This window comes from Telmatherina bonti (genome assembly GCF_933228915.1).
Source record: "Telmatherina bonti genome assembly, chromosome: 14".
Taxonomy (NCBI): domain Eukaryota; kingdom Metazoa; phylum Chordata; class Actinopteri; order Atheriniformes; family Telmatherinidae; genus Telmatherina; species Telmatherina bonti.
The window spans coordinates 38,405,739-38,423,175 of NC_136612.1; the positions used below are offsets into that span (position 1 = coordinate 38,405,739).

At 46.6% G+C, this 17,437-nt stretch overlaps 1 protein-coding gene across 1 annotated transcript in view; it reads right to left on the reverse strand.

The window, feature by feature from the left end:
- The window catches only part of samd14 (sterile alpha motif domain containing 14), a gene marked incomplete at both ends in the record, with an annotated part of 15,975 nt that extends 9,499 nt beyond the window's left edge, over positions 1–6,476 (reverse strand). The window contains 7 exons of the mRNA XM_079252195.1: positions 1,595–1,751; positions 3,129–3,197; positions 4,273–4,369; positions 4,569–4,755; positions 4,868–4,984; positions 5,075–5,232; positions 6,440–6,476. Of these exons, the coding sequence (XP_079108321.1) occupies positions 1,595–1,751; positions 3,129–3,197; positions 4,273–4,369; positions 4,569–4,755; positions 4,868–4,984; positions 5,075–5,232; positions 6,440–6,476 (822 nt within the window). The remainder of the gene's footprint in view (positions 1–1,594; positions 1,752–3,128; positions 3,198–4,272; positions 4,370–4,568; positions 4,756–4,867; positions 4,985–5,074; positions 5,233–6,439) is intronic.
- Between the last annotated feature and the right edge of the window lie 10,961 nt (positions 6,477–17,437).

Consider the following 17,437-nt stretch of genomic DNA (forward strand, 5'->3'; position numbering starts at 1 on the left):
TCATCCGCAAAAAGCAGGGACCCAATCCTGAGGCCACCAAGTCGGATCCCCTCAACACCTCGGCTGCACCTAGAAATTCTGTCCATATAAGTTATGAACAGAATCGGTGATAAAGGGCAGCCTTGGCGGAGTCCAACCCTCACCGGAAATGAATCCGAATTACTACCGGCAATGTGGACCAAGCTCTGACACCTGTCGTACAGGGACCGGACAGCTCGTACAAGGGGGTCCGGTACCCCATACTCCCGGAGTACCCCCCACAGGAGCCCCGTGGGGACACGGTCGAACGCCTTCTCCAGGTCCACAAAGCACATGTAGACTGGTTGGGCAAACTCCCATGCCCCCTCCAGGACCCCAAAGAGGGTATAGAGCTGGTCCACTGTTCCGCGACCAGGACGAAAACCACACTGCTCCTCCTCAATCCGGGATTCGACTATCCGGCAGACCCTCCTCTCCAGGACCCCTGAATAGACCTTACCAGGGAGGCTGAGGAGTGTGATTCCCCTGTAATTGGAACACACCCTCCGGTCCCCCTTCTTAAAAAGGGGGACCACCACCCCAGTCTGCCAGTCCAGCGGTACTGTCCCCGATGTCCACGCGATGCTGCAGAGGCGTGTCAGCCAGGACAGCCCCACAGCATCCAGAGCCTTAAGGAACTCCGGGCGGATCTCATCCACCCCCGGGGCCTTGCCGCCAAGGAGCTTTTTGACCACCTCAGCGACTTCAGCCCCAGAGATAGGAGAGTCCACCCCTGAGTCCTCCAGCTCTGCTTCCTCATAGGAAGACGTGTTGGTAGGATTGAGGAGGTCTTCGAAGTATTCCCTCCACCGACCCACAACGTCCCGAGTTGAGGTCAGCAGCTCCCCATCTCCACTGTACACAGTGTTGATGGAGCACTGCTTCCCCCTCCTGAGCCGCCGGATGGTGGACCAGAATCTCCTCGAAGCCGTCCGGAAGTCTTTCTCCATGGCCTCGCCGAACTCCTCCCATGCCCGAGTTTTTGCCTTGGCGACAGCCGAAGCCGCATGCCGCTTAGCCTGTCGGTACCCATCAGCTGCCTCCAGAGTCCCACAGGCCAAGAAGGCCCGATAGGACTCCTTCTTCAGCTTGACGGCATCCCTCACTGCTGGTGTCCACCAACGAGTCCTGGGATTACCGCCACGACAGGCACCAACGACCTTGCAGCCACAGCTCCGGCTGGCCGCCTCAGCAATACAGACACGGAACACAGCCCATTCAGACTCAATGTCCCCCGCCTCACCCGGGACATGTTCGAAGCTCTGCTGAAGGTGGGAGTTGAAGCTCGCTCTGACGGGGGACTCAGCCAGACGTTCCCAGCAGACCCTCACAACACATTTGGGTCTGCCAGATCTGACCGGCTTCCTCCCCCACCATCTGAGCCAACTCACCACCAGGTGATCAGTTGAAGCTCCGCCCCCCTCTTCACCCGAGTGTCCAAGGCATGTGGCCACTCCTAACTAATCTGGGAGAATCAGTCCTGGAGAACTTGGCCTAGTTCTTTACAGCAAATCGGCATTGAATAAGACAATATTGTGGAAATTGTTGTTTCTGTATTTCAACAAAGGTCTTCTACCTGAGAATGGGACTTTTGTGGTCTTTGGGAAGTCATTGGGGGGATTTGGGGAGAACGGGGGGCAGTCCCAGAGGAAGACAGCGACCCCCGTCCATCAGTGAACCAGGAGAATGAGACAAAGGATCCAGAGGTCCGAGATGGACTCTCAGATGGCTCCCTGAGGAAAGGAGACATGATGAGGACAGAACATATGGTGAGGACAGAGACAGTGGGGACGGGAGACGGTGATGACAAAAGACGGTGAGGACGGGAGACGGTGGGGACTGGAGACGGTGGGGACAGGAGACGGGAGACTGTGGGGACAGGAGACGGTGTGGACGGGAGATGTGGGACGGTGGGGTCGGGAGATGGTGGGGACAGGAGATGGGAGACGGTGGGGAGGGGAGACAGTGAGGACGGGAGACGGTGGGGACGGGACACGGTGAGGACAAGAGACAGTGGGGACAGGAGACAGTGAGGACAGGAGATGGTGGGGACGGGAGACGGTGAGGACGGGAGACGGTGCGGACAGGAGACGGGAGATGGTGGGGATGGGAGACGGTGGGGATGGGAGGGAGACGGTGGGGACGGGAGATGGTGGGGACAGGAGACGGTGGGGACGGGAGACGAGAGATGGTGGGGACGGGAGAAAGGGGACGGTGGGGACAGGAGACGTGGGGTCAGGAGACGGTGGGGACAGGAGACGGAGGGGACGGGAGACGGTGGGGACAAGAGACGGAGGGGACGGGAGACGTGGGGACGGAAGATAGTGGGGACAGGAGACGGAGGGGACAGGAGATGGAGGGGACGGTACACGTGGGGACGGGAGACAGTGGGGACAAGAGACGGAGGGGACGGGAGACGTGGGGACGGGAGACGGTGGGGACAAGAGACGGTGGGGACGGGAGACGTGGGGACGGAAGATAGTGGGGACAGGAGACAGAGGGGACAGGACACGGAGGGGACGGGACACGTGGGGACGGGAGACAGTGGGGACAAGAGACAGAGGGCACGGGAGACGTGGGGACGGGAGACGGTGGGGACAAGAGACGGTGGGGACAGGAGACGGAGGGGACGGGACACGTGGGGACGGGAGACAGTGGGAACAAGAGACGGAGGGGATGGGAGACGGTGGGGATGGAAGATAGTGGGGACAGGAGACGGAGGGGACGGGAGACGTGGGGACGGGAGACGGTGGGGACAAGAAACGGTGGGGACAAGAGACGGTGGGGACAAGAGACGGAGGGGACGGGAGACGGTGGGGACGGGAGACGGTGGGGACGGAAGATAGTGGGGACAAGAGACGGTGGGGACAAGAGACGGAGGGGATGGGAGACGGTGGGGACGGAAGATAGTGGGGACAGGAGACGGAGGGGACAGGAGACAGAGGGGACGGGAGACATGGGGACGGGAGACGGTGGGGACAAGAAACGGTGGGGACAAGAGATGGTGGGGACAGGAGACGGAGGGGACAGGAGACGGTGGGGACAGGAGACGGTGGGGACAGGAGACAACATTATTGTTGAAAGGTGAAGTCCGTAGAGGAAGGACCCACCTGCTGCCTACAGAGAGCCTGTTGGATTTATCTTTCCTCACCCGGATGTATGAACGTCTGAGGGTCACTCTGAGACACAAACAGAGGAGGGTGGAGTCAGATCATCCTGCATCCATCTAGCCTGGTCTACAATCATTAAACCACCTGTTTCCTTCTGAAAAAAGGCTTTGGAAATTGACCGCATTTACAGACAGAAGAAGGAAATCCAGATCTAAAAAAGCTTGTCTGTCACCAAAGCTAACCGGTTGTTACCAAAGCTAACCGGTTGTTACCAAAGCTAAGCGGTTGTCCGTTACCAAAGCTAACCGGTTGTCTGTTACCAAAGCTAACCGGTTGTTACCAAAGCTAAGCGGTTGTCCGTTACCAAAGCTAACCGGTTGTCTGTTACCAAAGCTAACCGGTTGTTACCAAAGCTAAGCGGTTGTCCGTTACCAAAGCTAACCGGTTGTCTGTTACCAAAGCTAACCGGTTGTTACCAAAGCTAAGCGGTTGTCTGTTACCAAAGCTAACCGGTTGTTACCAAAGCTAAGCGGTTGTCCGTTACCAAAGCTAACCGGTTGTCTGTTACCAAAGCTAACCGGTTGTTACCAAAGCTAAGCGGTTGTCCGTTACCAAAGCTAACTGGTTGTCTGTTACCAAAGCTAAACATTTGTCTGTTACCAAAGCTAACCGGTTGTCTGTTACCAAAGCTAAACATTTGTCTGTTACCAAAGCTAACTGGTTGTCCGTTACCAAAGCTAAACATTTGTCTGTTACCAAAGCTAACCGGTTGTCTGTTACCAAAGCTAAACATTTGTCTGTTACCAAAGCTAACCGGTTGTCCGTTACCAAAGCTAAACATTTGTCTGTTAACAAAGCTAACCGGTTGTCTGTTACCAAAGCTAAACATTTGTCTGTTACCAAAGCTAACCGGTTGTCTGTTACCAAAGCTAAACATTTGTCTGTTACCAAAGCTAACCGGTTGTCTGTTACCAAAGCTAAACATTTGTCTGTTACCAAAGCTAACCGGTTGTCCGTTACCAAAGCTAACCGGTTGTCTGTTACCAAAGCTAACCGGTTGTCCGTTACCAAAGCTAACCGGTTGTCCGTTAACAAAGCTATCGGTTGTCTGTTAGCAAAGCTTACAAATTGTTAACAGTCTTACCCCAGGTCCAGGAAGCGTCTTTTTGTCTTCTTGTCAAAGACAACTGTTGGACTGCCACGTTCAGGACTAGTGTCTCTACTTGTATCTGAGACCAACACTGTGACAAACACACATAAACACACAACAAACAGACTTTTAGACAGTGATGTCATTTTAATAATTTCAAATGTCCTGTCAACACAGCAACTTATTTCAGCTGCTCAGGTACAGCTGTTTCCAGATGCTTTACCAGGCTTGTTTCGACGTGTATCCAGGTGTGTTTACAAGTGTGTGTAGGTGTGTTTATAGGTGTTTACCCTCGCTATCTGGCCTCCTGCTCCTCCTTGTATATGCAGGTGAGCAATCAGAGGAGGTGAAGGGTTTAGATGGCAACCTGCTGGGCATTACCAGCGCCTCCTGTGATGTAGCATTGGTCAACTGATGGTACCGCCCCCGTGGTGGAGCAGCCAATGATGAGCCTTCATCCTCTGGAAAACGACGCCCCTAGCAGAATGGGATAAAACCTGATGAAGATTGTTTGTGATGTTAAAGTTATTTTTATTTAATGACTCAGTGAACGCGTTTAAAATGTGTTCTGCACTCTGATTGGTCTCACCAGTGATGCGTCAAAGGAGAAGGTGGGGCTTCGAGAGGACAGCAGCGAATCAGGTGAGGGGGAGGAGCCCCGTATGGGGAGGTGGAGAGGTGGACGGGTGCACTGTGACGGACTGTCCTGATGTCACACCAATGGATTTAGGGATGATTACCAAACCAACTGGATGTCAGAACCTCAGATCTGATATCAAATAGATCAGAACTTTACCTTCCTGTCCAGGATGTCATCACCCTCTGTGGAGCTCACACTGTCACGGTAATGGGACCTGGAGGGGCGGTGCCTTCGTGCTTTGATGGATAGCTGGGCTCGGCTTTTATGAATGCTGTTGTCTAGCAGCTCAGTCTCTGGGATGGCCTCGTTCAGGTCTGAAACCACAGGCAGGAGTCAGATTATAGTTTTGTGGTTGAGAAGAGATGGCTAAGAGGTCACGCATGTCTCCCTAGGCTGGTAAAGGACATGTTATGGTGGATGGTGAAAAAATCCCTCAATAGATTTACAATGCTGTAAATCTGATGAAGGAACCGTCCAAACTGTAGAATTTCTTTCCAGGTTCTATTCAACCATGAACAGTATCTGTGAGGATGTGTCCCTACATTGGAGACATGTCCCTTCAGGACAATGCCTGATGGTCTGCGAGTCAATGGCATGTCTTCCATGGGGTGATTGGTTGGGTTCTGCACTGCAGCCCTTGCTGTGGACTCCTATCTGTTTTGGACGGTTTCCATGGTGATGCCAAGGCGTTGTTTCCTTATTTCAGCCAAATGTTTGCCTTCAGATGTTCATCACCAATCGTGTTGTTAAGCTGATGTTTTGGTGAAAGACAAAGAAATTAGAAGTTAAGGGCCATGTTTATGCAAAGGGTGGGTGTGGGGGGAGGGGGGGGACTATGTGTGCGAGATGTGTGTTTGTCAAAGCAAGAACGATCAGCTGTGTGCTACTGAACTCTGTTTTTAACTTGAGTGTGTGAAAAATGTGCATATATTTTCATCATTTGCATGTTTTATATGTGTGTTGTGAACATTTTCCTACTTTATCTCCACCTGCATCAGCAGAAACATGGACACGTCAGCTTCCACCACGCTTTTCTATGTCAACCACGCCCACCTCAGATGTCTGACCAGTCACACAATACTTATCGAAGAAACTTCTGCTTGGCTGATTTATCATGAACAAGATGATTGTCCTCATGGCTGCGAGAACAAGAAAGAAGTTGGGCTGTCTTGTGTGGAACAGGCTTTACACAACAAGGCCCAGACAGTAAAATACAACGTTTTGGCCTTGGTTTCCATGGTCACAGAGTTCTTCATGTGTGAATATCCGCCTGCTTCTCCACGGTGAAGTAGCTGCTCTGTAGGGTTTCTGTGATTAGTCGGACGGTGCAAGATCCGCTTCATTTATGTGAGCACGCTCTGATCCAGATGGAAAACTTGGTCGGGTCACCGAGCTGATAACCAGCTTCTAGCAGCGGTGATCAACTGACCAACAGGTGGCAGCATGGTGACAAAAAAACCCCAGATAAGCTGATGAAGAAGAAAATATGGAACAGTAAATGTGATGTTTGTTAAGACTCACCAAACACGCTGTCGGTGTCGTCCAGACCAACAGACATGGTTCATCAGAATCTGTTCTGAAAAGACACGACGACAAGATTCACCAAACACATGTTCACCATGACGATGACATAAAAAAGCTGCAGGTCTTCAACAGCATCTTCCTGGTGGGAACCAGTTAGGTTATTTCTACACAACATCTAAAACGACCACAGCTGACCCACAGTCTGGAATTACTGAATAATAATGAAGAAACAACAATAAATATGAGCTTCAATTAATTACACACAGTAAATAGAAACATATAAGTTATAGTACAGAAAAGAAAGAAAGTTTTCATGATAAAACCAGTAAATCTTCCTCTCAACCAGGACTAAACTCCATGGAGAAGAAAGTTTGAACCCTCATGCGGGATGCATCTGGTGGACACCGTTTTCACTGCAATTCTAAAATCACAGTAATATTAAAAATACATTTTTTATACATGTATCAGAGGTTAGGGGAAATTGTGTCTGTGTATAACTGTGTGAAATAAAATGAGTGTGTTTTTAATATTCTATGTTAATATTTTGGTGTGTGAAAACCTGTTAAAGCTTTTTTTCTTAAAAAAAAAAAAGTATGCAAAGCACTTTGTGTTGCCTTTGGCATGAAAGTGCTTTATAAAGTTTGATTTGATCTATTTCTATTACAATATTTGATTACTGTTAAACTGCAGCTATTTACACCTACAATCTATTTATGTGATGATCTGATATTTTTATAACTTGTATTTGCAGATTTTAGTCCAGCACATCTCACGCCATGCACAGCACCAGCGGTCTACTGATGTCTAAAAGTTGATGTTGGAGCAGACTGACCCTACAATGCAGGCAACAACTGGAACACAGCTGTCATCAAGAACTTTCCATCCTCTCTTCAGAAATGCAGGTTTGTTGTTTGATTAATTTTACAAACAGAAAATAATAATAAATCAAACACATATACATTCTTAATGGGAGCTAAGAGGCACTTTTATTGCTTGTTCTGATGTCAGTATCTGGTTCTGTGCAGAAAAGGAACCCAGACGACAGCAGTGAAGGTGAGATCTCAGTCAGTCTGGAGGAAGATGATGATGATGATGATGATGAAGAGTGCTGTGGAGGCTTGCTCGTCCGACTCCAGAACCACGAGAGTCCAAATAAAACCCAGAAAACTCAGCTACTGTGTTAACAGAATCAATAACTAAGAGTGAAAATGATCATTTTTATTTTATTACATTAAAAATGAGCATTGATTTTATTTCTCTACACTAATAAAGATATTGTGTTTTTAAAGAGCTGTATTTTTTTTACTTCAGCTTTACATTTTATATTCAGAAGTCAGATGCATAAATGTGTATATGGTAAAGTTCTGTATTTACTTTATTTCAATTGCTATTGTCCTAAGTGACTGCAGCAAAGTTACTATTTGTTATATGTAACATGAAATGGCAAGAACATAAATAATCACCTTTTACAGTTATTTGCCATTTGATTCGCTTTATTTCTGAATTTTTGGGCATTGAAGAGAAACTTGCCTCTCATTCCCTGACAGGTAAATGTACATAATCCTGCTTATAAATGTTTCCTGCATTCTGTTATGAAAAAGCATTGAAGCAGACTGGTTCCATGCCAGGGTGTTGGGTCAGACACGGAGGAGTTTGGACCTGCTTTATCCTGCTGAGCACCTAAGGAAATGAAAAGAGAAATTTTATTTTCTAAGCACAGTAATAATATCTTGCTGTCTATTTCTGTTGGCATGTGCAGCTTAACAGAGACAATTAGACCAACATAATAGATGGTAAGTGATGCTGGAACATATAAAACATGAGATATTAGTCAGCATGAAGCCTGATCAATGATACAAGATATCTGACTTCATGTTATTTATCTGTACAGTAACACAGCAGCCCACATCAGTGGCTGCATCAACCAGAGATCTGTCATGTTGACATAACGACATTTTTCACACTCCTGGCTAAAATGAGAAATCTAAATAAGCTAATTAATTTAGAAAAACACTTGACAGTAAATAAAACCTCAATAAAAAGCGCAGCTTCGTGAAACTCCGTGTGGTTAAAATGTGTGTTTTCTTATCTTGGTGCAGACCGGCCGGCAGCTGGACACTGAACGTACCGACCGGTTCAGTCAACATTCGTTTCATTTTTTACATCTGTGACTTCGGATTGTGTTAAAAAGTACATTTATTGTTTAAAAAACAGTCCAACACGGAATAAAACTGAGACGTATTAACATGAACAACATGCTTCGTTGTCAACATGCTATCTGAACAGGCAAGGCGAGCAGACATTAAAAATGAGGACTTTACCATTCAGAGACAGATTGTTGTAAACGTGCTCCGTCCACCATCTCGGTATCTTCTCTCTCAGGCTCAGAGTCCGGTTCAGACATCAATGCTGAATTCAGAAAGCTGCTGCTGTCAGGTTAGCTGCTATCACTAGCTGCTAATGTTTTTAGCATGGAGACTACTGGCCTCGCCCCCCGTCCGACTCCGGACTTCCAGCGACCAATCAGCGAGCACCTCATTAACATTATTTTAATCAATATCTAGGTTGATAAAAATCTTGTGTGAATTCTCGCGAGAAAAGTTTTGTTATGAATAAAGGGTCAGAAAAAGCACTTTAAAATTTTTTTTTGTTTAATAAGTTTTTAAACAGTTATTTAAAAGCAGTTAGAGGACAGTGGGCACATGAAAAGACCCAGTTATGACTCCTTCAAAAAAAAAAAACAAAAAAAAAACAATACAAAGTGTTTTAGATAAGAAAGCAATTTACACCAAATAGATAAAACACACACAAATACATCCACAGTCCCCTTACACCCACTCACAACCAAACTCTCCCGTGCCTTATTAGCCCCCATAACAGTGAAAAGAAGACAAATGGCCCGGTACATGTGCACCAGATAAGGAAATGATAACGACAGTTCCTTCTGTAAATGCCACTTGAACTCCAGTTTGCACTCAGAGGTAGAGACCTTGTGCTTGCTTCATGGAATGTTAAGGGTTGGTAGTCCTTTCAAAAGGGGTAACGTTTTCAGACATCTAAAATATTTATCAGCTGATATACTTTTTCTTAAAGAAACGCATATAAAAGCATCCGTGCAGCACAGACTGAAATGTAAATGGATATCTCTGTTATATTAGTTGCTATTTACATCTCATGCTCATGGCGTTGCCATATTAATCAGGAAGAACATTCCATTCTAGCTAAAGTCCGTCATTACTGACCCTCTCGGTAGATACCTATTGGTCTCTGGGAATACATTCCCTTTAACTTTTCTCAGCCTTTACGGGCCGAATGTAGATGATCCAAATTTTTTCAAGAGGGTTTTCGACCTGTTGCCGGATGACAATGACTCCAACATAATATAGGGGAAATTCAGAGTTCAAGCCAGCTTGTCCAAGGTCAGACATACAAACATGTAACATTCATGACAAAAGAGCAATACAGAGCCGAGCTTAAGCTTAGGCCATGCAGGTATTACAGTGCTGCCGTACAATAGATAAGAACAGAGATACAATAGGATCATAGGGGGTCGAGGGGAAAAAAGGTCATGTAACTCCGTGCCGTGCCAGGAAGACGCGGTCCAAAAATACAGAGAAAAAAAACTCATACACTGAAGCACAAACTAAACAAGACACACAAAGTCCAGGACGGCGGTGAGTCATGTGGGAGGGGACCAGGGGTGGAGGAGGGGGGACAGAGTGTCTATGAACATGTCTTCTTCCGTTCTCAGGGGGGGTTGCACCGGCCCAAGGCCGCTGGGACGCCGAATCCTGATATAATTGTTGTTTGGGTTCCAGGTGAGGAAAACATTTTGCCCTCTGCCTTGAGTCCATAGCTGATCTCAGGCAGGCAGCTCCAGACAGCCGAATGGGGGGGGGGGGGTCAATTTCAATCGATCCTAGCAGACATTTTCTCCATGTTCTTATCGATTCTGCGGACCAGCTCCGGGACTTCGGCCAGATGACCAGTATGGACCAGACCGGCATCCTGCTTACGGTTGAGTCCGGTCAACGCAAGAGTCTGTGCACTGCTAGCCCGGCACATACCGTTACAGAATTCAGGCAACCTGCCAGGTGTTGCCAGAATCTCACGGGTCTTCAGGTAGATCAGGACTCCACCAGCGCCAATCAGCAGAATCCCGATCACCAATAATCCAAAGATGTAAACATCCTCCACATCCTCAGAGGACAGAACCACCAGACACATCGGTCTCCATCTGGCCCATGAGTCCTGAACGTATCCATCCAGAAGCGTCCCCTCAGGACATGCGGGCTCCCCTCTGCCCGATCTTAGGGTTCAGAAAATTTGATCAATTGTGTTGAGAGACCCGCTGATCAGATCCATGATGTAGTTTGAGTGGAAGTAAAGAGATGTAAAAAGAGGCTCAGAGTCAGACAGGACAAAGTTGCAGGCCAAGGTGGGAGGGAGGGGAGGAAACAGGAGCACAGAGAAAAAGCGTCTGCCTTCACTGAGAGCAGGAGTATATGTGGGGTCACATTGTGTGGGTGGGGTCTCATCGGCATGATCTTCTCTGAACACGTTCCACTCTGCATGTTCTGCATGTGACACAGTCACTGGGTTGTCTGCAGGTTTATTCACTAACAGCAGCTTGTTTTCTTTGTCTCCCATTTATATTTAACCTGATCCAGACCATCATTCTGCTGCTTAAATGATGGATAAAAAAAACCCCCAAAACATTGTTTCATAGAGTTTTACAGCAAGCTATATTCTTCCAAACACAACGCTACAAATTCTGATTTAAGTGATTTATTGATTCCTTGCCACTACCCAAACTCAATTATACAGCCAGGAGTGACCTTGACTCTGACTTCACGCTACAGGAGGTAATCGCTGCAATAAAATCTGTCCCATCAGGTAAGGCAGCTGTATTCAATTCAAATCAATTCAATTCAATTCAACTCAATTCAGCTTTATTTGTATAGTGCTACTTCACAACAATGTTGTCACAGGGCACTTTACGTACACTAATCAACATGCACATCATTTCTAGCCAATGTATGTATGATGCTAACATATCTGTTATTTTGAAAAGCAACAGAGAGGGAACTGATCCAGCTAGCTATCAACCAATTGCACTTCAAAATTTGATATAAAAAAAGATAATCATTAAAATTCTAGCAACCCATGGTAACATGAATGTCGCAGCACTGCTCAGCCGATGGAGCAGCTGAGCCAAGAGGTGTTCGGTTTGAGAAAAGCCCTGGAAATACAGGCAGAAGTAAGTGAAAACCTGGGTACAACTATTGCGGCTGTTAGGCACAGAGTGGCAGCGTAGAAAGTCATTGCATAAGAGGAGATGCGGGGCTGTACAGACCCTGTTTGTCTGGACGATCCCAAAGTGTCTCTCGCTGGGATGTCTGGTCCCCTAGGGCTGGACACCAGGTTCACCAGCACCAACATGAAGGAATGATGAGGTCGGTGGGCTCTTCAACATGAAGAGCTCCTGGCTGTAGCAGCAACATCGTCTTGATCCCAGCCGTAGTCTCCGCAGTGGAGTATTGTTGTGAAAGAAGGTTGCAAGAAGTCGGGTCATTTAAAGTAACTGTTCCACTAAAACCCCACAGCGAGCAGAGGAGAATAATCAGAATCGGTACTGGAAGCAACAATGGAGTGGTGAAAACAAAGCTGGTGAAGGTGTTTTCTCCCACTTTGGATGCAGACACGCGATGTGACTTTTAACTGGAAAAGTGGAGAATGGAACAGTGATGTGTCGAAAGGTTGAGTTGGCCCGTAGCAGGTATGGCTCATTCCACATAACTGCTGAATGTAATAATGTGACTGACATGCACGATCCAAAACTCTGGCCTGCTGGAATTTATGTTCGCCGTTATTATGAGGCCCGTGGCCCCAAGGTTATTGGCAATGGGGGGGGGGTGATCTAAAGTACGATGGTGCAACTGCGGCGTCACACAAGGACTAGGACTCAATGCAGTTGCATGACTTAATATGAGCATCAGCGCTGTGTTAATAGTTTACTTTTAAAACTACGGCATAAACATTTTGAGCTTGAGGCAAACCTGGGAAGCTCCTGGCACGGCAGCTAAAAGGTGTTCGGGCATCAAGGTTTATTACCAATTGTCCAGGATAAATTGGAAAGCTGACTAGCTCAGATAATTACAGACCGATAGCTTTAGTCAGTGCTATGTCCAAAGTGTTGGAAGTGATTCTACAGCGTAGACTTGAGAAACATGTTCTCATGCTATGGTACCGATTTATGTGTCTGTCCATGAAGGGAAATTTTAGATAAATATAATAGACAAAATTCCACAATGTCCACGTTTCATTAATGCTTCTAAAGCATTCGATCATGTTAATCACTGGAAACTATTTTTAAAGTTGACTAGAAGTGGTGTTCCATGGTTTTTAACGAGGTTTTTGGTACATTGGTACTCCCATCAGACAGTGAGGGGGAAGAGGGGGATTGTAACAGCGATACCATTTCATTGGTGTTTGCCGGGGTGGAATTTTATCTCCTTTTCTTTTTAATGTGTACATGAATGACTTGTCTTTGATTTTAAATGTGACACAGGTTGTAAAGTTGGTGACACGCTAATTAATCACCTAATGTACGCTGATGATCTACTCATCTTTAGCCCTTGTAGTGCTGGTCTCCAGCAGTTCTTAAGAATCTGTTCGAAATACGGTGCTGACTTTGATATAAAATATAATGCTAAAAAAAGTAAGGTCATGATCATCAGAAGAAAAGAGGACAGGTGTTTACTTTTTCCTGACTGTAATCTGGCTGGCACTGTACTCAGTGTGTGCAGTGAGGTTACATACTCGGGCCATGTTATTGCAAATGACCCAACTGATGAAGAAGATATTTATAGGCAGCGGCGGAAGCTGTACGCCCAAGCAAATGTTCTATGTCGTAAGTTCAACATGTGTTCCATACCAGTGAAGATCTCCCTTTATTAAAGCAGATTGTACGCCTTATTATACTGCCAATCTTTGGTGTCGATAAAAACAAGGAAGCCTGAGAAAACCCACGGTGGTTTATAATGACGGGATGAGGCTGCTGTTGGGAATGTCAAGAAGTTCCAGTCTGTATGTTCGTCACGGTCGCGGCAACAACCTGCTCTGCTGTCATGCGCAACTTGATGTACAGATTTATGTGTAGGGTGTCTAAATCAGAAAAGAACCTGGTTGCTGTGTTGGTTAATCCTGTATGCAGGCTGCCAGATTCTCTTCCAGGATGGGGAACCTCTTTATAAGTTGAACACTGACCGCTGTGGAGTACCTGTTGTGTTTTATGTGATTTTTTATTTTTGTTTTTTTTGTTGTTGTTGTTTGTGATATGGATCCTTCTGGGTAAGTAAATTTCTTTTGGTATTTACAAGTTAGAGACTACATTCTATCAAAAATAAGACATTTTGAACATCTCCCAGCAGAACACAAACTTTACAAAGTTTTCAGAAGCCCTCCTGACTCCAGGCGTCTAATTTGTAAAATAGTGGTAATTCTAAATTCATAAAATTATGCTGAAAGTATAATTCAATAAACTAAAATGTGGACTAGAAATGTATAACTAGTACAATGGCTGGAAATAGAGTGTACTTTATGTTATACTATACAGTGTACTTCTGTAAACTTGGAATGACCTTATGAAGTCTACTTGAAGTATACTTTTATAAACTAAAAAGCTTCCAATTTAGTCTAAAATATTAGGCTGGGATACTTTCTAGTACACTTCTACTATATGTTCTGTAGTATACTTGGTATACTTATACTCAAGTATACTTAATAAAATACACTTCAAGCACTACATTTTGTTAAGGGAATGACTGTAAATGAAAGTATAGACCAGTATGAGCCTGAAGGAGAGGCAACTGATCAACACGAAGAGTTGCGATAATCTGGATCAGATGTTTTAAAGACAGACAAAGGACTTCACTCATCTCCACAACCAAACCCAGCTCTTGGTCATGTTTATGTCAGAGATATAGGGGGGACCAGGAACAGTTCCTGTTCACCATGTGAGAACGTAGTGGGCAGACAGTGCTGCCAGAAGCATCTAAAAGATTGAATGTATATTCCTGTGCTGGTTCGATGTTCATTTGTTGGTTTGGCCCCAGACAAAGAGACCATCTCCTGCACTGTCCATCATGTTTCCTGGCATGACACACATTCATGGTCGACATTACGACCAGATGATGCATCAGCTGGGACATTGTTGCAGAAAAACTGATATAGCAACGCCATCATCATCATCATTACCAATGGTCTCATATTTCTGTCTGATGAACATATAAATCAGTGTGGGGTCATTTCCAGTGTCTTCTGATGGAGTATAAATCATTCTGCTTCCTTAAGTATTCATTGCTAAATTGTATGACAGAGTGGAAGTGAGAAAGAATGTCTACAGATCATTTTAAGGATAAACTTTCCTCCACAAAAATTCCTGTTATCAGAAGGCAACAATTTCGAAACATTCCTCAAAGATGTAACTACATTATGACACAGGCATCAAATGGTTGCTGCACATAACGTTGAGAATCTCCCGTTCCACCTCATCACCATGAGAATCTCCCGTTCCACCTCATCACCATGAGAATCTCCCGTTCCACCTCATCATGATGAGAATCTCCCGTTCCACCTCATCACATGAGAATCTCCCGTTCCACCTCATCACCATGAGAATCTCCCGTTCCACCTCATCACCATGAGAATCTCCCGTTCCACCTCATCACCATGAGAATCTCCCGTTCCACCTCATCACATGAGAATCTCCCGTTCCACCTCATCACCATGAGAATCTCCCGTTCCACCTCATCACATGAGAATGTCCCGTTCCACCTCATCACCATGAGAATCTCCCGTTCCACCTCATCACCATGAGAATGTCCCGTTCCACCTCATCACCATGAGAATCTCCTGTTCCACCTCATCACATGAGAATCTCCCGTTCCACCTCATCACCATGAGAATCTCCCGTTCCACCTCATCACATGAGAATGTCCCGTTCCACCTCATCACCATGAGAATGTCCCGTTCCACCTCATCATGATGAGAATCTCCCGTTCCACCTCATCACATGCGAATCTCCCGTTCCACCTCATCACATGAGAATCTCCCGTTCCACCTCATCACATGAGAATGTCCTGTTCCACCTCATCACCATGAGAATCTCCCGTTCCACCTCATCACCACGAGAATCTCCCGTTCCACCTCATCACCATGAGAATCTCCCGTTCCACCTCATCACCATGAGAATCTCCCGTTCCGCCTCATCACATGAGAATCTCCCGTTCCACCTCATCACCATGAGAATGTCCCGTTCCACCTCATCACATGAAAATCTCCCGTTCCACCTCATCACCATGAGAATCTCCCGTTCCGCCTCATCACCATGAGAATCTCCCGTTCCACCTCATCACATGAGAATCTCCCGTTCCACCTCATCACCATGAGAATCTCCCGTTCCACCTCATCACCATGAGAATCTCCCGTTCCACCTCATCACATGAGAATCTCCCGTTCCACCTCATCACCATGAGAAACTCCCGTTCCACCTCATCAAATGAGAATCTCCCATTCCACCTCATCACCATGAGAATCTCCCGTTCCGCCTCATCACCATGAGAATCTCCCGTTCCACCTCATCACCATGAGAATCTCCCGTTCCGCCTCATCACCATGAGAATGTCCCGTTCCACCTCATCACCATGAGAATCTCCCGTTCCACCTCATCACCATGAGAATCTCCCGTTCCACCTCATCACATGAGAATCTCCCGTTCCACCTCATCACATGAGAATCTCCCGTTCCACCTCATCACCATGAGAATCTCCCGTTCCGCCTCATCACCATGAGAATGTCCCGTTCCACGTCATCTCGATGAAAATCTCCCGTTCCACCTCATCACCATGAGAATCTCACGTTCCACCTCATCACCATGAGAATGTCCCGTTCCACCTCATCACCATGAGAAACTCCCGTTCCACCTCATCAAATGAGAATCTCCCGTTCCACCTCATCACCATGAGAATCTCCCGTTCCGCCTCATCACCATGAGAATGTCCCGTTCCACCTCATCACCATGAGAATCTCCCGTTCCATCTCATTAAATGAGAATCTCCCGTTCCACCTCATCACCATGAGAATCTCCCGTTCCACCTCATCACCATGAGAATGTCCCGTTCCACCTCATCACCATGAGAAACTCCCGTTCCACCTCATCACATGAGAATCTCCCGTTCCACCTCAACATCATGAGAATCTCCCGTTCCACCTCATCACCATGAGAATGTCCCGTTCCACCTCATCATGATGAGAATCTCCCGTTCCACCTCATAACATGAGAATCTCCCGTTCCACCTCATAACATGAGAATCTCCCGTTCCACCTCATCATGATGAGAATCTCCCGTTCCACCTCATAACATGGGAATCTCCCGTTCCACCTCATCACATGAGAATCTCCCATTCCACCTCATTACATGAGAATCTCCCGTTCCACCTCATCATGATGACAATCTCCCGTTCCACCTCATCACCATGAGAATCTCCCGTTCCACCTCATCACATGAGAATCTCCCGTTCCAACTCATCACCATGAGAATCTCCCGTTCCACCTCATCACATGAAAATCTCCCGTTCCACCTCATCACCATGAGAATCTCCCGTTCCACTTCATCACATGAGAATCTCCCGTTCCACCTCATCACATGAGAATCTCCCGTTCCACCTCATCACATGAGAATATCCCGTTCCACCTCATCACCATGAGAATCTCCCGTTCCGCCTCATCACCATGAGAATGTCCCGTTCCACCACATAACCATGAGAATCTCCCGTTCCACCTCATCACCATGAGAATCTCCCGTTCCACCTCATCACCATGAGAATGTCCCGTTCCACCACATCACCATGAGAAACTCCCATTCCACCTCATCAAATGAGAATCTCCCGTTCCATCTCATCACCATGAGAATCTCCCGTTCCGCCTCATCAC